Source organism: Hyaena hyaena, unplaced genomic scaffold, assembly GCF_003009895.1.
Source record: "Hyaena hyaena isolate Hyena2069 unplaced genomic scaffold, ASM300989v1 scaffold_374, whole genome shotgun sequence".
In the NCBI taxonomy this organism is placed as follows: domain Eukaryota; kingdom Metazoa; phylum Chordata; class Mammalia; order Carnivora; family Hyaenidae; genus Hyaena; species Hyaena hyaena.
In genome coordinates, this window is record NW_024081007.1 from 917,400 (window position 1) to 936,218 (window position 18,819).

At 39.6% G+C, this 18,819-nt stretch overlaps 1 protein-coding gene across 1 annotated transcript in view; it reads left to right on the forward strand.

The window, feature by feature from the left end:
- Positions 1 to 15,534, forward strand: part of EPRS1 (glutamyl-prolyl-tRNA synthetase 1) — a 72,130-nt gene extending 56,596 nt beyond the window's left edge. Inside the window, exons 24-32 of the mRNA XM_039250605.1 lie at positions 485 to 564; positions 776 to 877; positions 1,888 to 2,043; positions 2,520 to 2,717; positions 3,197 to 3,370; positions 7,749 to 7,909; positions 10,276 to 10,354; positions 15,010 to 15,074; positions 15,174 to 15,534. Of these exons, the coding sequence (XP_039106536.1) occupies positions 485 to 564; positions 776 to 877; positions 1,888 to 2,043; positions 2,520 to 2,717; positions 3,197 to 3,370; positions 7,749 to 7,909; positions 10,276 to 10,354; positions 15,010 to 15,074; positions 15,174 to 15,324 (1,166 nt within the window). The 3' untranslated portion in view covers positions 15,325 to 15,534. The remainder of the gene's footprint in view (positions 1 to 484; positions 565 to 775; positions 878 to 1,887; positions 2,044 to 2,519; positions 2,718 to 3,196; positions 3,371 to 7,748; positions 7,910 to 10,275; positions 10,355 to 15,009; positions 15,075 to 15,173) is intronic.
- The last annotated feature ends 3,285 nt before the right edge of the window (positions 15,535 to 18,819 follow it).

Here is an 18,819-nt window from a genome sequence, read left to right on the forward strand (position 1 = left end):
ATAGATTTAATCTAAATAGATAACATCTAACTTGCTGGACACAGCAAGTTATTTAACTTCTCTATGCTCAGATTCCACATCTTTAATACTGAGATTAGGGTATCTACTTTGTGGACTGAATGAAAATTGGACAGTATAATCATGCAAAGAACATGACATAGAATGTGGTATGGTGTAAGATCTTCACTTAGTGTTTTTGAAAATGAAACAGCTGAAAAACAGTCAAATTAAATGTCAAATGTAGATCCTAATGTGAAAAGAACATTAAATAAGACCAAGATTAGATAGTTTTCCTTGACTAATCCACTTTATGCATTGTAGTAATACCTTTTACTTACTTACCATTACATACATTAGATAACACATTTACACAAACACTATTTAATTTTTAGTAAATTATGTTGCTGGTGTAACTTACCAGCCTTCAAAGAGAAACAAAAGCTTCAGTGATTAACTCTGCCTGTATTTTGCTGTATCTTTTCAGTAATGTATCCTGCATATGCAAAATGGGTGCAGTCACACAGGGACCTGCCCATCAGGCTCAATCAGTGGTGTAATGTGGTGGTAGGTACATGCTCGCTCTTAGGTTCTTTCATTCTTCTTCTTATTCTTTTTGTTTTCCCTTGTTTTTATATTCAAGGGATTGGGAGAAAAATATTTTTTTATTACAGTTATGGATTACAATCATCATTTCTGATTACTTAACCACAGGAAATTGCTATCAAAAATTGAAATACTCTCCATAATGATCCGGTTTTATCCTTGCCTCTTCCAGCGTTGGGAGTTCAAACATCCTCAGCCTTTCCTACGTACTCGTGAATTCCTTTGGCAAGAAGGGCACAGTGCATTTGCTACATTTGAAGAAGCAGCAGAAGAGGTATAAGAAGTTGTCTTCCATATTAATTATGTTCCATTTCATCGTGCAGGCTGTGCTTTTATTTTCCCCCAGCTGTAAATAATGCAGTGCTGTCTATTTATGTAGAAATTATTCAGCAAATAAATATAAGCTGAACTATAATCTGATCTCAAAATAACTTTAAAAGATAATTTCCTGGTATATTTTATTACTTCAAATTTATGTATGCCTGTTAAAAAAAAAAAAAAAGCGAGTTATTTATTTACTTAGAGAACACGAGTGGAGAAGGGGCAGAGAAAGGGAGAGAGAGAATCCTAAGCAGGGTCGGTGCTGTCACATGGAACTCAACTTGAGGCATGATCTCGCGAACCACAAGATCATGACCTGAGCTGAAATCGAGTTGGATGCTTAACCAGCTAGCCACTCTGGCGACCCTTACAGTTTCAAATGAAAGTATTTTTGGACTTCCATGTATGGAAGAAATTATAATCCCAGGGGTGAAATTAATTATTCTTCAGAACATTCTCACTCTGGTCACTATATATTTTTATATCTTTTGCAGACATTTATTTTTCATTTTTTTATTTATGTCTATTTATTTTTGAGAGAGAGCACAAGCAGGAGAGGGACAGAGAGAGAGGGAGACACAGAATCCGAAGCAGGCTCCAGCCTCCAAACTGTCAGCACAGAGCCCCCCCACAGGGCTTGAACTCCCAAACCGTGAGATCATGACCTAAGCCGAGGTCAGACATTTAATCAACTCATCCACCCAGGCGTTTCTTATTTTTTTTTATATTCTAAACTTAAGAACATTTTAAAAAGTTACTCGGTCTCTCTTACACTACCTTGTTGAATGTCTTCCGTAATAAGTGCACAGTAGCTACTTTAACTTTCTCATAAAAAGAGACTTTTATTGTTTGACATGCTTGTCCCACCACAGTTAGTTTTAAAAGAGCACAGTTTTATAGGCCTATAAGAAATAAGTGCACTACAAGTTTTTTAACGCTTTCACACTTAAAATGTTGTTACAGGTCTTGCAGATACTTGACTTATATGCTCAGGTATACGAGGAACTCCTGGCAATTCCTGTTGTAAAAGGCAGAAAGACTGAGAAGGAAAAATTTGCAGGAGGAGACTATACAACTACCGTAGAAGCATTTATATCTGCTAGTGGAAGAGCCATCCAGGTATCAGTAAAGTCTACATACGGTTCATGGGGGACTGTCAGCGTAGCATGTGGGCACATCCAGCAGACTGCTTATGTCATCAGAGAAGTAGACTGTTTCAAAAATATCAGTACATTTCATGTGCTTCCTAGACCATATTATAATTTAAGCTTCTCTGTCCCATTCTTCTCTAAATTTCTAAGGTCACTTAATTAAGTGAAGGCTTGTATCCTGAATTACCAAAACACAGATTCTTTTGTTACCTTTGTAGTTGAAATTACTCCTGTGAAAGGGGCTGCTACCAGCAAATACTCTTCTATAGGTTTTTTTTTGACTAATCCTACTCTGTTATATCATTTATGCTTTAAGAATATAAAAATATCAAGGAAGATAAGTTTATGTATCTAGTGTCATTTTGAGGTGTGTGATCTTATAGAAATCCTTTTCAGAGGCGTAATTGGGTATTAAAATTAAAGCTTATATTTCTCTTTTTTTAGGGAGCAACATCACATCATTTAGGACAGAATTTTTCCAAAATGTTTGAAATTAATTTTGAAGATCCAAAGACACCAGGAGAGAAGCAGTTTGCCTATCAGAACTCGTGGGGCCTGACAACTCGGACTATTGGTGTTATGACCATGGTTCATGGGGACAACATGGGCTTAGTGTTACCACCCCGTGTAGCTTGTGTTCAGGTAAGGAAAATATTTCTCCCTGGTTACTCAAGGAAATTTGAAAGGGTGATTTTCTGATTATCATTCAGGTAGATTTTGCAGATTCAGAAACAACATACCATATAATATACAGTATAATGTATAACATACAGTATTGTATAACTAGGTGTATCATTTCTGTTACTGTTTTCTTTGCTCTTTTAATTTTTAGCTGCTTTTTATGTAAAACTTTTTTAGAAATCATTTCTTGAAATGATTTACAATAGGTTCAATGAAACATAGTAGGTCAGATAAAAAAAAAAACTACATTTAGCATAGGCAAGTAATATGCAACCGAGTGCTACACGTTTAGTGGAGATTAGAAGTCACACAAGTTGATCCGTGTTAAACTTTATAGTCCCTAGTTGGTTTTGGCTTCTGGGTATCCTGCAGAGATAGGACTTTGTTACCTTAGTACACTGTTTCTTTGTAATAAACTTGTGACATTGTGCTGATTCTAGGTGGTGGTTATTCCTTGTGGCATTACAAATGCACTTTCTGAAGAAGACAGAGATGCTCTGATTGCAAAATGCAATGATTATCGAAGGCGGTTACTCAGTGTTAATATTCGAGTTAGAGTTGATTTGAGAGATAACTATTCTCCAGGTTGGAAATTCAACCACTGGGAGCTCAAGGTAAATTCTTCAGTTGCATCTTTTACTTCCCCACTCCCAGTTTGGATTTAGATTTTCTTTATCCGTGCTTTTATAAAACATAGGCTTCTTCATTACTTTTCTCTGGATAGTTGTGAGGTTTTTTTCTTCTTCATTTTAACTTCACTTAGACAAAGTCAAAATCTTTGTAATAGTGAGTGATAACTAAACTTTATAAACTGCTGGCATTTAACTTGATTTCATAGGCTCTACCAAGGGAATCCCATTAGATCTAGCATCGAGGAGTCCAGGATTTGTGAGCTCACAGTGCAGATAACACACGAGACGTAGTGATACGCAGCTGCAAGCTGGGGCCAGGTGTGGAAGCCCAGCAGTGTTGGGGTTCTTCAGTGCGAACACACGTAGGGGCCCCCAAACTGCTGCTACTTAGGCCCCTGTTTATTCTAATTGGCCCCTAAGGTAAATTTTCTGTGCTGCTAAATTAGTAGTTATATTGCTTCCCTTCTGTGTAATATGCCTTTTTCTTTACTTACTCTACTTTTAACAAAAACTTTGAAGATAAATATTTTCTTTGTAACTTCCCTTTCATTGCAGTGTTTTTTGCTTGCTAAGAAGTGGCCGTTGTGTGACTTATCTGAGCCCATGTACTTGCCTGGGGCACCACGTAGTGGAGGAGAAGCTTATTCTTTGCTACTGGTTGGGTTGAAAGGGGAAAAAAAAGGGCATCTGTTTTCACTTCTCCCTTCTGTATTGCTCCCCTTTCATCTCCCTTCTTCTCTTCTGACTTGTGGGTCCCTCGAACCCACAAACTCTTCTTTTTAGTATCCTGATGCGCCTGTACTGTGAAGGGGATCTCTTAGTACGAGTTGGCACTGCTACAATTTCCTTGTCTACAATTCTCAGGAAAGGAAACAAAGCACCTATGTTCTAAATGATGCCTAAAACTAAGGAACATGAGAGAGTTTTCTAGTTAGTGGAAAGTATTGATAGCACTTTTTAATGCCAGTTTATCTCCATTTAATCCAAGAATTCCTGAGAAAAGAAAGTATTTTGGAAGATCTACATTCATATTCGTTTGATAGTGATTAACTTTGTAGAGAGGCGGTGGGGCAGGGTGGGGTATGTACTGTGAGACTCAGTTAAATAACTGGGGTATATGGTTTGGTTGTCAGACCAGACCCTGCAACTCCCCCCACAAAACTTCTCTAGTAGGAAAATAGAAAGGGGAAAATAATATGAGTGTATTAACTACTTTTCTTTTTACTCTGTTGGATGATTAAGATAATTTTGTGTTGCTGTTGAAAAGCAAGCAAACAAAAAATAATCCTTTATGAGCAAATTCATAACTTGTTACTTAGAAAAAACTATTAACAAAATATTTGCCTCCTCTGTAATTTGGCCTCAGATGATCTTTCTAGCTGTTATATTTCGTTATCCTCCACTCATACATCCTTTTCTCTGTTCTCTGACAGTCTCTTTTTCCACCTCTCTGTCTTTGCTTGTGCTGTTTCTTCCACTTAGGTTGTAAAATTTGCTGTCATGAAACAATCACGCATTTTTTAAATGTATTTTTTAATGCTTTTATTTATTTTTTGAGACGGAGACAGAGCATAGGCAGGGGAGGGGCAGAGAGAGAGGGAGACAGAATCCGAAGCAGGCTCCAGGTCCTGAGCTGTCAGTCCAGAGCCTGAAGTGGCGCTCGACCCCGTGAATCATGAGAGCATCACCTTGAGCTAAAGTCAGATGCTTAACTGACTGAGCCACTCAGGCTCCCCAAACAGTCTCAAATTTGTAACAAGCACATATAGTACAAAAAATTAATTTTTCTGTCCTGAACCATTTGAAAATAAGATTCTAGCCTGACGCCTCTTCACTCCTACATGCTCATGCTATAGCCAACACACTCAGAATGTTAACATTGATCTATTACTACCATTGATTTTTGAACCCTATCAAATTTTCTGCGTTGTCCCCATAGTGCTTTCATAGCAGAAAGATCTGGTTCAAAATTGTATAGCATGTAGTTATCAAATCTTGTTACTCTCTTTTAGTCTGGAGTAGTTCCTCAGGCTTTGATTATCATGATCTTGACACAGCATATTCCACATTCACCTTTTTAATCAGTTAAATAATACATATTTTTGTTGTAAAAAAATATTTTTATTGAGCCATGGTTTTTCATGTCATTTTCAGTGGGTTACAACCATTATTTTGAGGCTCAAAGTGTCTTTGATGTGACTAGTAGGATCCCTTAAAGCTGACTTTTGAGCATTCCCTTGCTATTTGGTACTGCAGTTAGCCTTATCTCACAGAAGCCCTGGTTCTCTGAGCGGAGATGGTATTTTGTGCTGGGTGCGCTGATCACTTTTGAGCTGTCCCTCTATGCAAACCTTCTCAGTAGATGGCTGCAGACTGAGTATGTGCACACACGTGCATGCACACACACACACACACACACACATTTATACCTGTATTTCCATATCTATGTAATTTGATAACCATGAGTTCACGTTATTTCTTTCAGTTCCAATAAAGAAACACAGGACTCATTCTAGTTTTCTCCCATTCCAGGTTTTCACTCCCTTCTCTGACAGTGAAAAACCTAATTCCGGTTATCTTTAATATCTTGATTTGTTCAGCCCCTCCATGCAGCTGGTCTCTCTGTGTCATTGCCTCCCTCTCGCCTGTGCGAATGCCCTTCCCATCCCACATGGGCTGTGCCACTCCGTGTCAGGCTCTTCTCATGCCACGGCGCCCTCTCACCCCGCTCAGCCTCTGACGCCCTGCCCTGGGCTGCCACGGCTCTCCTTGTCCAGTACAGGGCCCATTGATTGCTGTTAATCTTCATGTCGCTCTGGTTTCCTTTAATTGGGAGTAGTTCCTCAGCCTTTCTTTATCGTTCATGACATGGGCACTTTTGTAAATACAGGTTAGTTATTTCACAGAATGTTCCTCACTCTTGCTGGAATTACTCATTAATTTTTGCCTTCTGTAGTAACTTTTCTTCTCTCTTCCAGCTGAGCGTGGTCTCCCATCTCTGATTTTCTGTACTTGTTTGCATGCATGCCTTATGTCCCCGGCAAATGTGAAGCTCCTGGAGCGCAGGATCTGTTTGTTATTCCTCTTGTAAATCTCATTACACTTAACACGTTTACACATGCATATACATTGGGTTAATAAAGGAAAACAGTAAAATAATGTAATACTTAGTCTATAACAATTTGTTTGAGGGTATTCAGTATTTTATAAAGCAAGTCTTCTCTAAAGGTAAATCATTTTCTGTAGAATAACATTTAAAATTTTTCCTGTGACTTTGATTTGGGGGGCGACCATTGGCTAAACTGTATATGTAGAGGTTGCCTAACTTAAATTTGAAAACCCCAAATTAGTTTTAGAGTATCATTTACTCAAGAAAAAAAAAAAGTAGTTTAAAAAAAACCCCTACTGTTTATCGGGTAAGGTACTAGGCCCTAAAAATAAGGTTTCCCTGAGCCTTAACTCCCCTCCTGGGCATTCATAAGAGTTGAACACTCATAAGCTTAAACTTGCATTTAGTCCTTACGCTTCTTTGTAAAATCCAAAGGCATAGAATAGGGGAGTGGTTCCCGGAGTGTAGTCCCAGGGCCAGCAGTCCTGACGTCACTTGAGAACGTTCCTTGGCCTAGTGTAGTAAGAAATTCCAGCGGTAGAGCCTAGCAGTCTGTGCTTTATTTATTTTTTTAAATATTTATTTCTGAGAGAGAGAGACAGCATGAGCAGGGGAGGGTCAAAGAGAGAGGGAGATACAGAATCCGAAACAGTCTCCAGGCTCTGAGCTGGCAGTCAGCACAGAGCCCGATGCGGGGCTCGAACCCACGAACCGTGAAATCATGACCTGAGCTGAAGTCGGACTCTTAACTGACTGAGCCACCCAGGCACCCCCATAGCAGTCTGTGCTTTAACAAGCTCTTTAGAGAGCCTCCTGCATGCTAGAGCGTCTAGACCTAAGACCAACCAGGGTACACCATTGTGCCACGAATGAGCCCCAGATGTGCCAGGGTTACTACCCAGTGGTTTGGGTGGCCTTAGGTTCAAGAAGTCTTTTCTGTTTCCCTGCTTGTGCCATGCAGACAGAACTTCCTGTGCATGCCATCACATGAGAAGTTAGGAATACTGATCTAGACAGCACTACCCTCGTGTTTCTCCACTAAACACTGTCAGCTCAAAACCACTTGGGCAGTACATCTTTTCTTAGGTTCATGTGTTCTTACTGGAATAGATTGCTGTCGTGTCTCCGGAATATTGCCTGCTCTCCTTATTTGTTAATGCCTTTGATTTTAGGGTTTTTATGGTTTATAGTAGGTAAAACCATGAAATAATTCTTTATCACGTATCATTTTAACTGCCTTTCTGTTTCTAGGGAGTTCCAATCAGACTTGAAGTTGGGCCGCGTGATATGAAGAGCTGTCAGTTTGTAGCTGTCAGACGAGATACTGGAGAAAAGCTGACATTTGCTGATAATGAGGCTGAGACTAAACTTAAAGCTATTTTGGAAGACATCCATGTGAACCTTTTTACAAGGTTAGTCCTTAGAATTGCTTTTGTCTCTGATCTTGAAATCCTGTTCAGCTTTTGAGAGTTTACTGAGGGATTTTTTCAGTGCCCTAACTGGAAGTCATCTTTCCCTCTGAGCTCTCATGGTTCTTAATTTACCTTTCTCTTTGTGTTTTTGACTTGTAGCATGATGATTTTTCCAAGAGCTTTCTACTTAGGTTTGCAGCAATGGCCTCTCTGTCCCATGGACTAATTGGGGTTAACTTGAGATGCAGGCTTTTATGACATAGAAATTTGGGGGATTAAGGCACAGATTCTCACCTGATGGATACACATTACCAGCACCCAGGGGTCTTTAAAAAATACCAGTGCCTAGAACCCTCCCTATAAATATTAATTTAGTAGGTCTAAAGTGAGCCTGGCAGCTGTAGTATTAAGAGCTCCCGAAGTGACTATGACCTATAGCCAAGGCTATGAACCTTTTGATGGGGATCGGAGATCTGGCGTGAGAGGAAGCTTCAGGGCTGCCCTGACCTGTAGAGAGTGGTCTTCTAGAATCAGAGATTTCAAGGCAGAGGCACTAGAATATCAGTGCATATGTGTGGTTCTTTATTTTCTTTCCTACCCACCTGAAGCAAAGAGAAAAGGCCCACTGCCACTGGGGAGAGAGGCTCAGTTTGGGGGAAGGTGGTGCTTGCATCTTACTCATTCATGTGTCTTCTAATACCTTGTGCTGGACACCTATTAGGCCTCCCTAAGTCATGCATTTAAGGAAGGAACTAATTTCAGCTGTGGAAATGGTCCTTGCTTACATGTTTTTGGGCAAGTGGTTTCACTTCTCTAGACTTGCTTACCCTAAAATGAGAATGATAATGAGTCTCTTGACTTCACGGATTTACTTAGTCCACTACTGAATAGTGCATTTGAAGTCCGTCTGAACTCAGAACAGGTAATATTGTCAGAGGTGAAAGATTAGAAAGCTGCCTGTCTCTATTGCTGCCATTTAAGTAGAGCATTTGGGAGCACCTGGGGCTCAGTTGGTTAAGCGTCTGGCTTTTCTTGGGTTATGATCTCATGGTTTGTGAGTTCGAGCGCTGCATAGGGCTCTCTGCTGTTGATGCAGAGCCTGCCTCAGATCCTCTGTCCCAGCCTATGCCCATCCTCCACTTGAGCGCATGCTCGCTCACTCTCTCTCTCGCTCAAAAATAAATAAAACATTAAAAAGTAAATGAATAAATAGCGTATTTAGTACAGTGGTTCTTTTTTAGGGATTCCTTTCAGAGTCACCTAGGAACTTTGGGAACAGAAACATACCTGAGCCTCACACTGGGTTTTAAGATAGATTACCTGTAGTGTTAAAGTGTTCTCTGTGTGATTCCAGATGCACACCCCTGGTGGGAAAACCATTGCTTTAGTGGATAAAAAGCAGATCAGTGGCATTTTTATTCACTAAATTTGTTAACAATGTAGGTTGCATAAAGGTGCATTTTTTTCCCCACCCTAAGTCTTAAGCATAGGAAGTGGTGTACTTTTTTCTGGATCTCAGTGGCAATCACGTACTTACATGAGCTTATCTCACTATGAAGAAGTCCGAAGGAGGAGATTTGGTTGAGAGCTAGCAGTTACTGGCACAGAATTCACATGGTCTTAGACCTTAGAGTCAGAAAAGAAATATGTGCTTTCTCTTTCTTGGTTACCACCCACGAATGGTCCTCGTGTATTGCGTGACTTTGAACGTGAAAGAGAATAATACTTCCATTTCTAAAACCTGAAGTTCTTATAAGGGAATTATTTAGTATACGAAAACAGCTCGAATATTGTGTATTTATTGTTTTTCCTTTTTTAAAACATTTCATGCCTTTGTATTTGATTCTTACAACAGTCCTACATGGTAGCTAGATTACTTGAGTGTTTTTCCAGTTTTGTAGAAAGGAAAACTAAGACCAAAGAGGTTTAAAAAATGATAGACTCTCATAGATGGTAGTGATATAGCCAGGAATAGAATGTTGGGTAGTGGAGATTTAACAGGAGTAACAAAAGTAAGTAGGGCACCTGGCTGGCTCAGTGGGAAGAGTCTGTGACTTTTGATCTCCGGGTCATGAGTTCAGGCCCCATTTTGGGTGTAGAGGTGACTTAAATAAATAAAATTTTTTTTAAAAAGAGTATTACCTGTTAGGTGCTTGGCAATTTCCCCTTCATTTAGTGTTAATAGTAATACAGGGATGAATTAACAGAGACTTTCTACATGTCATTCACTGCTGGTGACAAAGTTGAGATGCACATTGAAAAGTTCTCACTTTCAGGTTATTGCTCTTTTGTTAAACTATGCTAATTTAAAAATTTTTTGTCATATTAGTAAGAAAAAAATATATTTTTCAATTATGTTTTGATAGGGCTTCTGAAGATCTTAAGACTCATATGGTCGTGGCTAATACAATGGAAGACTTTCAGAAGATGCTAGATTCTGGGAAGGTAAGAGACTTGTGGAAAGTTTTGAATATAAACATATTTCAGTAATGGTATTTTAGACTCACTGAATTTATGCCTGATATTAATCCCTCTTCCAAGGCCAATCATGCAACAGGATTATATGTCACTCCACATTTTATCCTGTTTTCCTTTGGCTTTCCTAAAGCATTACAGCTTTATATCATTTCTGGATAACACTGTGAACTGATTATGTGAAAGCTTTTTCTCATGCTTGAAATACTGGCTGTTGAGCATTCATTCTGTATGACCCCTAATGGTTTAATTATTGAAGATTTTAATTTTGTTTTTCATCTTGAATTAAGTTCTGAAGTAAGCAAGAACGTAATGTAATGTTGAAATGCCATGTGCATATTCCTAAAATAAAGTTAAAAAGTCAAAAATTTCAATTCCCTGATCTTAATTGATTGAGCTTTTCTGAATAGTAAGGGGGAAAATATTGCCCATGTCTAAGCCTGTTTTTCAAAATGAATGGGTATTTCAGGCTCCTTTAAAAGATCTGTGTCTTTCTACTCAGGTACTTAGTGGTTCTTTCAGATTTTATCAGTTTTACGTGTTTTGAGTATGCAGATGTTTCTAGCTGAAACTTCCAATTTTCAAAGAAAAGAGATGTCCCGATTTGCAAAATTGTTGATTATCACAGTGAGTCACTGTGAACTTTAATATTCTGGTACACATGCTTGATTTTACAACCAACCTTGTGTTCTCAGGTTATGAATAAGAAAACCATGGGCCAGAGTCTAAGTGAATTACCCCAAGCTCCACAGAGGCAAACTTGGTCCTAGAATTTAGATGTCTCTTTTGGCTCAAGTTTAATGCACTTTCTTCTGTATCTTTTTGTTTGTTTTTATTTTTTTAATTATTTTTTTTAAGTTTATTTCTTTTGAGAGAGAGAGAGCACCAGCAGGGGAGGGACAGAAGCGGGGTGGGGGGGGATGGAGAGACGGAGGAGAGAGAGAATCCCAAGCAGTCTGCACCATCAGCTCAGAGCTCAATGCAGGGCTCGAACTCACAAACCATGAGATCATGACTTGAGCAAAAATCGAGTCAGACATTTAACCGACTGAGTTACCCAGGCACCCCAGGTCATAACCTCTTCATATGTCTCTTATTACATGAGCTGGGACAATGTGTTAATCTCTCTGGCTCTCAATTCACTGATCTGTAAAATGAGTATAGTATAGATAATCTTAAAATCCCCGTCAGATCCATAATTCTTCAGTAGCTTTCTATTATTCTTCGTTTATTGCCTTTGTGATCTTCCACTTTTCTGGTTTCCAGAAGTTGTCACTTGACTCAGATTATGTACTCCTAATAGAAGGCTAAAGAAATGGACAGCTATCTGTCTGATGCAGTGCTTATTTTTTCTTTTCACTGTAATTTATTTCTGATTTTATTTTTGTTCCATTAATTATTGAATTTTTAAAATTTCTTTTATTGGGGTCCTTGGGAGGCTCAGTTGGTTAAGCGTCTGACTCTTGGTTTCAGCTCAGGTCATGATCTCACAATTTGTGAGATTGAGCCCTGCATCGGGCTCTGCTCTGACAGCACAGGGCCTGTTTGGAATTCTCTCTCTCCTTCTCTCTGCCCCTTCCCCGCTCTCTCTCTCTCTCAAAATAAATAAACTTTAAAAAAATAAGATAATGTTTCCTTTATTATGGAAATATAGTAGTCACTTTTGCAGTCCAGTGTGGTAAAGACATTACGTAAGAGTTAATAAATCAATAGAGTAACTATCAGTTAATCCATTGCTTTCAAAGAAATGAATCTCAGCAGATATCAGTAGAGTCATATCTTTTATTCTAATATCGGATTAGAGGTTTCAGCATCTATCCTAAAGCACAAAGTGGGATGTTAGTTGTACGTCCAAAGAACACATGGAGATTAGATTTAGTTTCTTGTGTCAGGAGCCATTTCACCCCCCCTGCCCCTTGTGCTAGCCAGCTTCTGTGCGCTGACCTAGCGTCAGGCAACCTTTGAGGCTCTTGCAAATAAAGCCATATTTACTAGGTGGGGAGAAGGAGAAAGGGATCTTTGGAACTTGAATGTAGGTGAAAGTTTGGTTTTCTACTCTTTGGTTGGTATAAATATGAAAAAAAATTAGATCTGATTTTATAGAACTTTAGTACATTTTTCCAAAAGGATCTTAATTAAATGAAAAATAAATGTTATTTATATATCATTGTTTTGCTGTTGACATATATTACTAATCTGTTGATCACTGTGATTTTTGAGTATTGATATTTCTCATTAACATTTTCTGCTACAGAATTGAAGATATTATACGTTGTGAAAAATTGTATCTTTTTAAAGCATATAGAAATAATAAAAAGTAAAAGTTAAAAACTTTTCTGTGGTTGAGTAAATAGCCTAAAAATACATATTATCCTTTCACGTTAATGAATTATATGCATAAATAGAAATTTCAGGTCTAATCACCTACACTTTACTTTGAATCTACAAAGAATTAAAACATGAGTTTTTACAAAATTGTGATTTATGAATTTAAATAACTTCAGTTCAATTTTTCCATATTATGCCATTTTAAATTTTAAAATCTATTTTAGAAATCCCTTCTCAAAGCTCAGTAATTTTTTCTTACGGAAAAAGAAAATAAGACCACTTGCTGTAGAATAAATATAGCTATGTTGTGGGTTAAAAATAAAAGCAAAATTTTCTAAGAATCCAAATTTAAATTTATAACCCAAAGACACTCATTGTAATTAAGTCTTAATATTTTTATCATTGCAGTGACAGTGGTTAAAGCTTTTCCCCCATTCTGTCTTTTCTAGTGAATTTTAAACAATACTTTTAGGAATGTAGATTCTTTTCATGCTCTCTGTACAAATGCTAATGATTTACCAAATTTCAGTACGGGGGCGGGGGTAACTTTGGACTATTTCAGCTCTTCTGTATCTAGGTTTATTTTTGACTCCATTTTTATTGCATAAACAATTTTTATTAAAAATTTTTAAGATTTTTATTAATACCATTTCTTGCACCTCTCTTTACCCACTCACTCCCACCCTCCTGGGATTTTCCTAGCAATTTATCACTTCTCTATTGTCTTAAGGCAAATTATTAAAATAACAGTTGATCAATTTTGGGAGTTAGGTTAACACATTTTGTTGAATAAGAGACAGACAACTAAATTCTTCCTCACCCTGCAGAATGTTCACCTGATGAATTATTTGTTCTTTATGCAATTTCCTAATGTTAATTTACTTTCATTTTACTTCTTAGAGAAGCTTTCTAAAGTATGTTTAACTAAATTCCGAGGTGCTTATAAGGGGTTTGCAGGAGGGTCGTGATTTGAGTATGGAACGTGTGGCTCAAAATAGTTGATCAGAAATTGATGAGAGGGGCACCTGGGTGACTCAGTTGAGCGTCCAACTTCAGCTTGGGTCATAATCTCACGGTTTGGGAGTTCAGGCCCTGTGTTGAGCTTGGGCTCACTGCTGTTAGCGCAGAGCCTTCTTCAGATCCTCTGTCCCCCTCTCTCCGCCCCTCCCCTGCTCACACTTGCTCTCTTTCTCAAAAATAAACAATAAAAAAAGAAAGAAATTGATGAGAAAGCTGGAAAACTTTCTAGCTGTTTGTAAACTAATATATGGGGATTGTCCACACCTTTCATCTCCCCACTACTAACCTTGATCTCCAGGAATTTTCTGTAGTAGTGTTGTGTAATTGTTCTTGCATACAAACCTCACTTTGAAGTAGACATGCCATGAAAAGCTTAGGAGCTCTTAATTCTTGTCTAGTCCAACATACATTTTTTTTTTTTTTAATTTTTAATGTTTTATTTATTTCTAGGAGAGAGAGAGACAGCGTGAGCAGGGGAGGGTCAGAGAGAGAGGGAGTCACAGACTGAAACAGGCTCCTGGCTCTGAGCTGGCAGTTAGCACAGAGCCCGACGCGGGGCTCGAACCCACGAACTGCGAGATCATGACCTAAGCGAAAGTCGGACGCTTAACCGACTAAGCCACCCAGGCGCCCCATAGTCCAACATACATTTTACAAAAGAAAACTCAGAGCTAGAGATTTTCAAATACGCAATGAATTTTGCCCATTATTCTGTATGGTCTATAAAAGAAGATTTGAGAAGTTACTTTTTCTGACACAAATTATTTTTGACTTTGAGTACCCTTGGACTTTAAAGATGATTCACACTTATCTATCACATTGTGGCATAAAGTGAGGTTTACTTAACTGTTCAGTTATTGTTAACAGCAGTTTAAAAATCATTTTACTGTTTGTCATCTCTCTTCTGTCCTCCTTGTAATGGGTCACCAAGGCAGGGCAGCTAGTGCCCGGATCTGAAATGAGGGCAGCACAGCGAGAGGCCAGACTCGGGTCTACTGACCCTTTCTACCGGCACTTTGTTGTAGCCAGTTCATCTGGCCATTGAAGTGTTGCAAAGAAAGTTTTGTTTTGTCGTGGTGCTTTACAGTGCCTGGGTTTTGGCTCGAGGGAGAAAGCAGTTTCCTATCCTTACGCCTGAGCAAAGTTCCTTGCAGGTTTGAAAAGGCACCGTGGCCTGAAGCAGGTACCGAGGGCGACCTGTCCTTTTTGCTTCAACTCAGGTACTCCTTTTACAGAATAAGAATTCTAAATACAGAATATTTTTTCTCTTCTATCAGATTGCTCAGATTCCATTCTGTGGGGAAATTGACTGTGAAGACTGGATCAAAAAGACCACTGCTAGGTAAATGTAGTTAACAGATAGACCCTGTGAGTATTGCAGTGAAAAAGAATGGGAATATATAGCATAAATGAATGGAATTCTTGTTTGTTTTAATTTCAGGGATCAAGATCTTGAACCTGGGGCTCCGTCCATGGGCGCTAAAAGCCTTTGCATCCCCTTCCAACCATTGTGTGAGCTGCAGCCGGGAGCCAGATGCGTGTGTGGCAAGAACCCCGCCAAGTTCTATACCCTGTTTGGTCGCAGTTACTAAGGGATAAAACACAACTCCTCTCCAACCCTCCTCACTTTTTAAAAAATTGATATTAATATCTTCCCAAATATAGACAGTTTTATGATTTTTTAAAATAAAAGTTCTAATAGGAGGTCACATGAGACACAGACACCTTATTCTTATGCCTAAATTAACAGTGGGAAAAAGACTTTTCTGTAAACAACCCCAGTAATAAATATCATGAATTAATACTGTTTTATGTATTCATTTATTTCTGCAATACCTCCATTATGTGCCACAGGACATCTGTACAAAGAGAAGAGAAAAATGGGGAACCCAGTGCCCCTCATTCATGTTTCAGACCTGGAATGAGCAGTTCTCTTGTTTCCTGTGGAATGTTGAAGTCCTTCCCTTCCTAAACTCCTTCCGAATCTAAAATTGTCCTAAATCTTAAAAGACAAAACCACAAATGGACCAAAAAAACAAAGAAACCCCACAGCTTTCCCTGGAGCTTCTTCCTGCGTCTTGTTACTGCTAGTTACCTTGCACACCTCACGCCGGCCCTGCTCTCTGCTGCAGGGATAACCCCCTCACTTCCGCTGCTTGTTTCACACTTGTCTGCGCCCGCCCCGCCCCTGCCCTCCGCCATTTTCCCTGAGATTCCTGGTGCCACTTCTGACCAAAGCTAACGTCTCAGTCTCTTGTCTTCCCATACCACTCTGTTGCGTTTCTGCTGCTATAAAACATTTCTGTTTTTACTAAAATTACTCCTATGACTTCCCCTCCACTCAGATTCTTTTTCCTAGTTAGTCCCTCCCTAGTCTGAACTTCGTTCCCTTTTCTGGCGCTGCCTAGTCAGCCTCCTCTAATCCCATGGTTTGAGAGAACACGGATAGGATGACTCCAGCCAACACTTTTGTCTCTAGGTCTGAGCTCTAGACCTTATTCCAACTGCATTCATCCTCAGGCCTCTCGAGTGTTCCCATCAGTACTTCAGGTCATTTGTCCCAAGACCCTCATTTCGCCATCCACTCCCAGACCTGCACTTCCTACAGTATTTCCTGTCAAAAGGCTTCGCATTACCAAAAGGTACCTGATAACCTAAATCAGAACCCAAGAGTCAGCCTAGCCAGCCCTCCAGCACACAGTCTGCCATGTTCATTTGGCCAGACGACATCCCCACCCATGTCTCCTAGGTCTCCCCTTTCACGGATGCCTAGGAAGCCTCATGCCTGTCAACCTCTGACGTCAGTTACTTATGTTTTCTGGAGTCTCATCTCAGGCGGGCCCCACCTTTCCACAGATGTTTTCTTCCTTGATGTACAATGTACTAAGATGTTTCTCTTCCCCTTAAAAACCTTCTCATGGTTCACCATCAGTAACAGAATAAAATATTAATTTTATTTTAAGTCTGGTTCAGCCTAGTGTCTTCAATCCAGCAAAGTCTTCTGCGACCTAAGCATTTGGAGTTTCTTGTGAACGAGCCATTTCCCATCTCTGTCTCTGTCCCTTTGCCTGGAATGCCTTTTATTAATTTCTAGTCAACTAGGTAAATCTCTTTGGGGCTCTGTTCCAACACACTTTCCCACTTTGTAGTAAATACACCAATAAAAGGAAAAAGGTCCTCAAAAAGGACTTGAATTTTGAGTCGTGTGTTGAAGGATAAGTGGAATTTCAATAGAAAAGGAAGGACATTCCAGGCAGAGAGAACAACATGCAAAACCTCATGGTTTTGGTATATGCTATGTGTGAGAACACAGCAAAGCAGTTATTAAGTTGGTAGGAAATTAGCAAAGCCGTTTAAGTATAGTGTACCTTCAAGACTGAGGTTTTGAATATGTATTCAGATTAATGAGATATATACGAGAGCCACATTTCAGTCAGAATCAATTTCTTAATGAGCTATAGCAGTTCAGAATGCTTTATCTTATTTTTTATCTTTAGCAGCTGTGTAAACCGCCTATTCAGTTGTAAAATAGAAGTCTAATACCTTCATCATGGAGTTACTCTACCTTATAAGCTACTTAGAACAAGCCTAACACACACCAAATAGTAAATAATAGCTAATGTTAGTTAATCACCTTACAGAGACAACTGGAAGTTGCTCCTAACTTGTAGCTTTAATTAACAATAATTACTTCAGCCTCTGATTTTTTCCCCTAGAAACCTAAGTGCTTTAAAACATGAAGTTTTTGTAGTGGATCCATGACAAAAGCCTGTAAAGTAAATCAGAAACTAGTAACCACATTTTGTCCCATAGCCGAAGGCCATTTTGGAGGAAGTGGCAATCATTGGAGCAAAGACAAACCCCAGGCCATTTTTTGAAGCTTGAGAAGAGTAGAACTCACCACAGAAAAGCTTGAAGTTTGCTGACTGAAAGGTATGCACTATTTAAAGGAACTCCCAAGTAATCATGTTGAGGAAGGAATCCTTCACCCAAATCTGCTTTTGATAAATTGCTCTCTTTCTCAAACTGAGGTTCAGCTAAAATACCAAAACGTTTTCAAACCTCTTAAGAGTGGTGGTGCTTTTCAAGAGGGTGCTTAAACCTGAATCCAAGAGACAGAGAAATGGTCAGCATTTTACTTGCAGATTACAGCCATTAATGAGATAAATGACCCACAGTCACAAAAGTGATCGTGTGCCTCGGGTTTGTTGCAGCAAGAAGAAAGGTTTGTTGCAGCAAGAAGAAAACAGATCGGTCAAGGTACCGTTACCGCTGGCTGCGCTCCCTGCGACTGCTAGTGTAATTATAGGGTAGCAATTTCTAGGTTCATCCATGGCTGTTCAAAATAGTTCTTAATGCCAGTAAATCATTTGACACCTTCATGAAAATTAGTAACTTATCTGGCCTGCTTGGCCGGGGGTGGGGTAGGCTTTGAGGCTTGAGATCGGCAACAAGCAAAGAGAAGGCATTTTGACAGGAGAGTCTGCGCCTATCACCGTGTTTTACATCTGATCGTAGTTACAAATATAAGTCACTTGTCATAAACTGTGGTTTTCGGGGGTTGTCAGGAGCATGGGAAGTTTGGGGACGCAGCTACCACTACCAGATCTTCTGGCCTTCGCTTGTCACTTTCACTGCATCTAGAAAGCGTTAGCCATTTGTTTAATAAATTTGAGCGCCTGCTCTGTGCAAAGTGCCCAAGCAGACAGTAGTGAGTAGAGCCAGACCTGAGATTTCCCTCTTCTTGGCTTTATCTCCTCCAAGTTGTCTAGTTCAGCTGCAAAAGCAGGCCATCGAGTGCGCAGGGAAGTGGGGCAGTGACCGGGGGCCGAACAGTGTGAGGAGGGGGCCGTTGCCTGCGTGACCCTCACGGAGACAAGGCGGGATCGTCCCTGACGACAGCAGTGTGCTGACACCCGCCTTGTACTTGAGCTGGAGGTTGAGGTCCATCCAATCCTGCCACACCACCAGGCTTGAAATCACACAGACAAACACATTCCCGTCTCTCAGCAGGCCATGTGAAACTGGTGCCTCTGTTCCACTTTACCGCGGGATTCAAGAGTTTGAAACGTCCATAGTACTGAAAT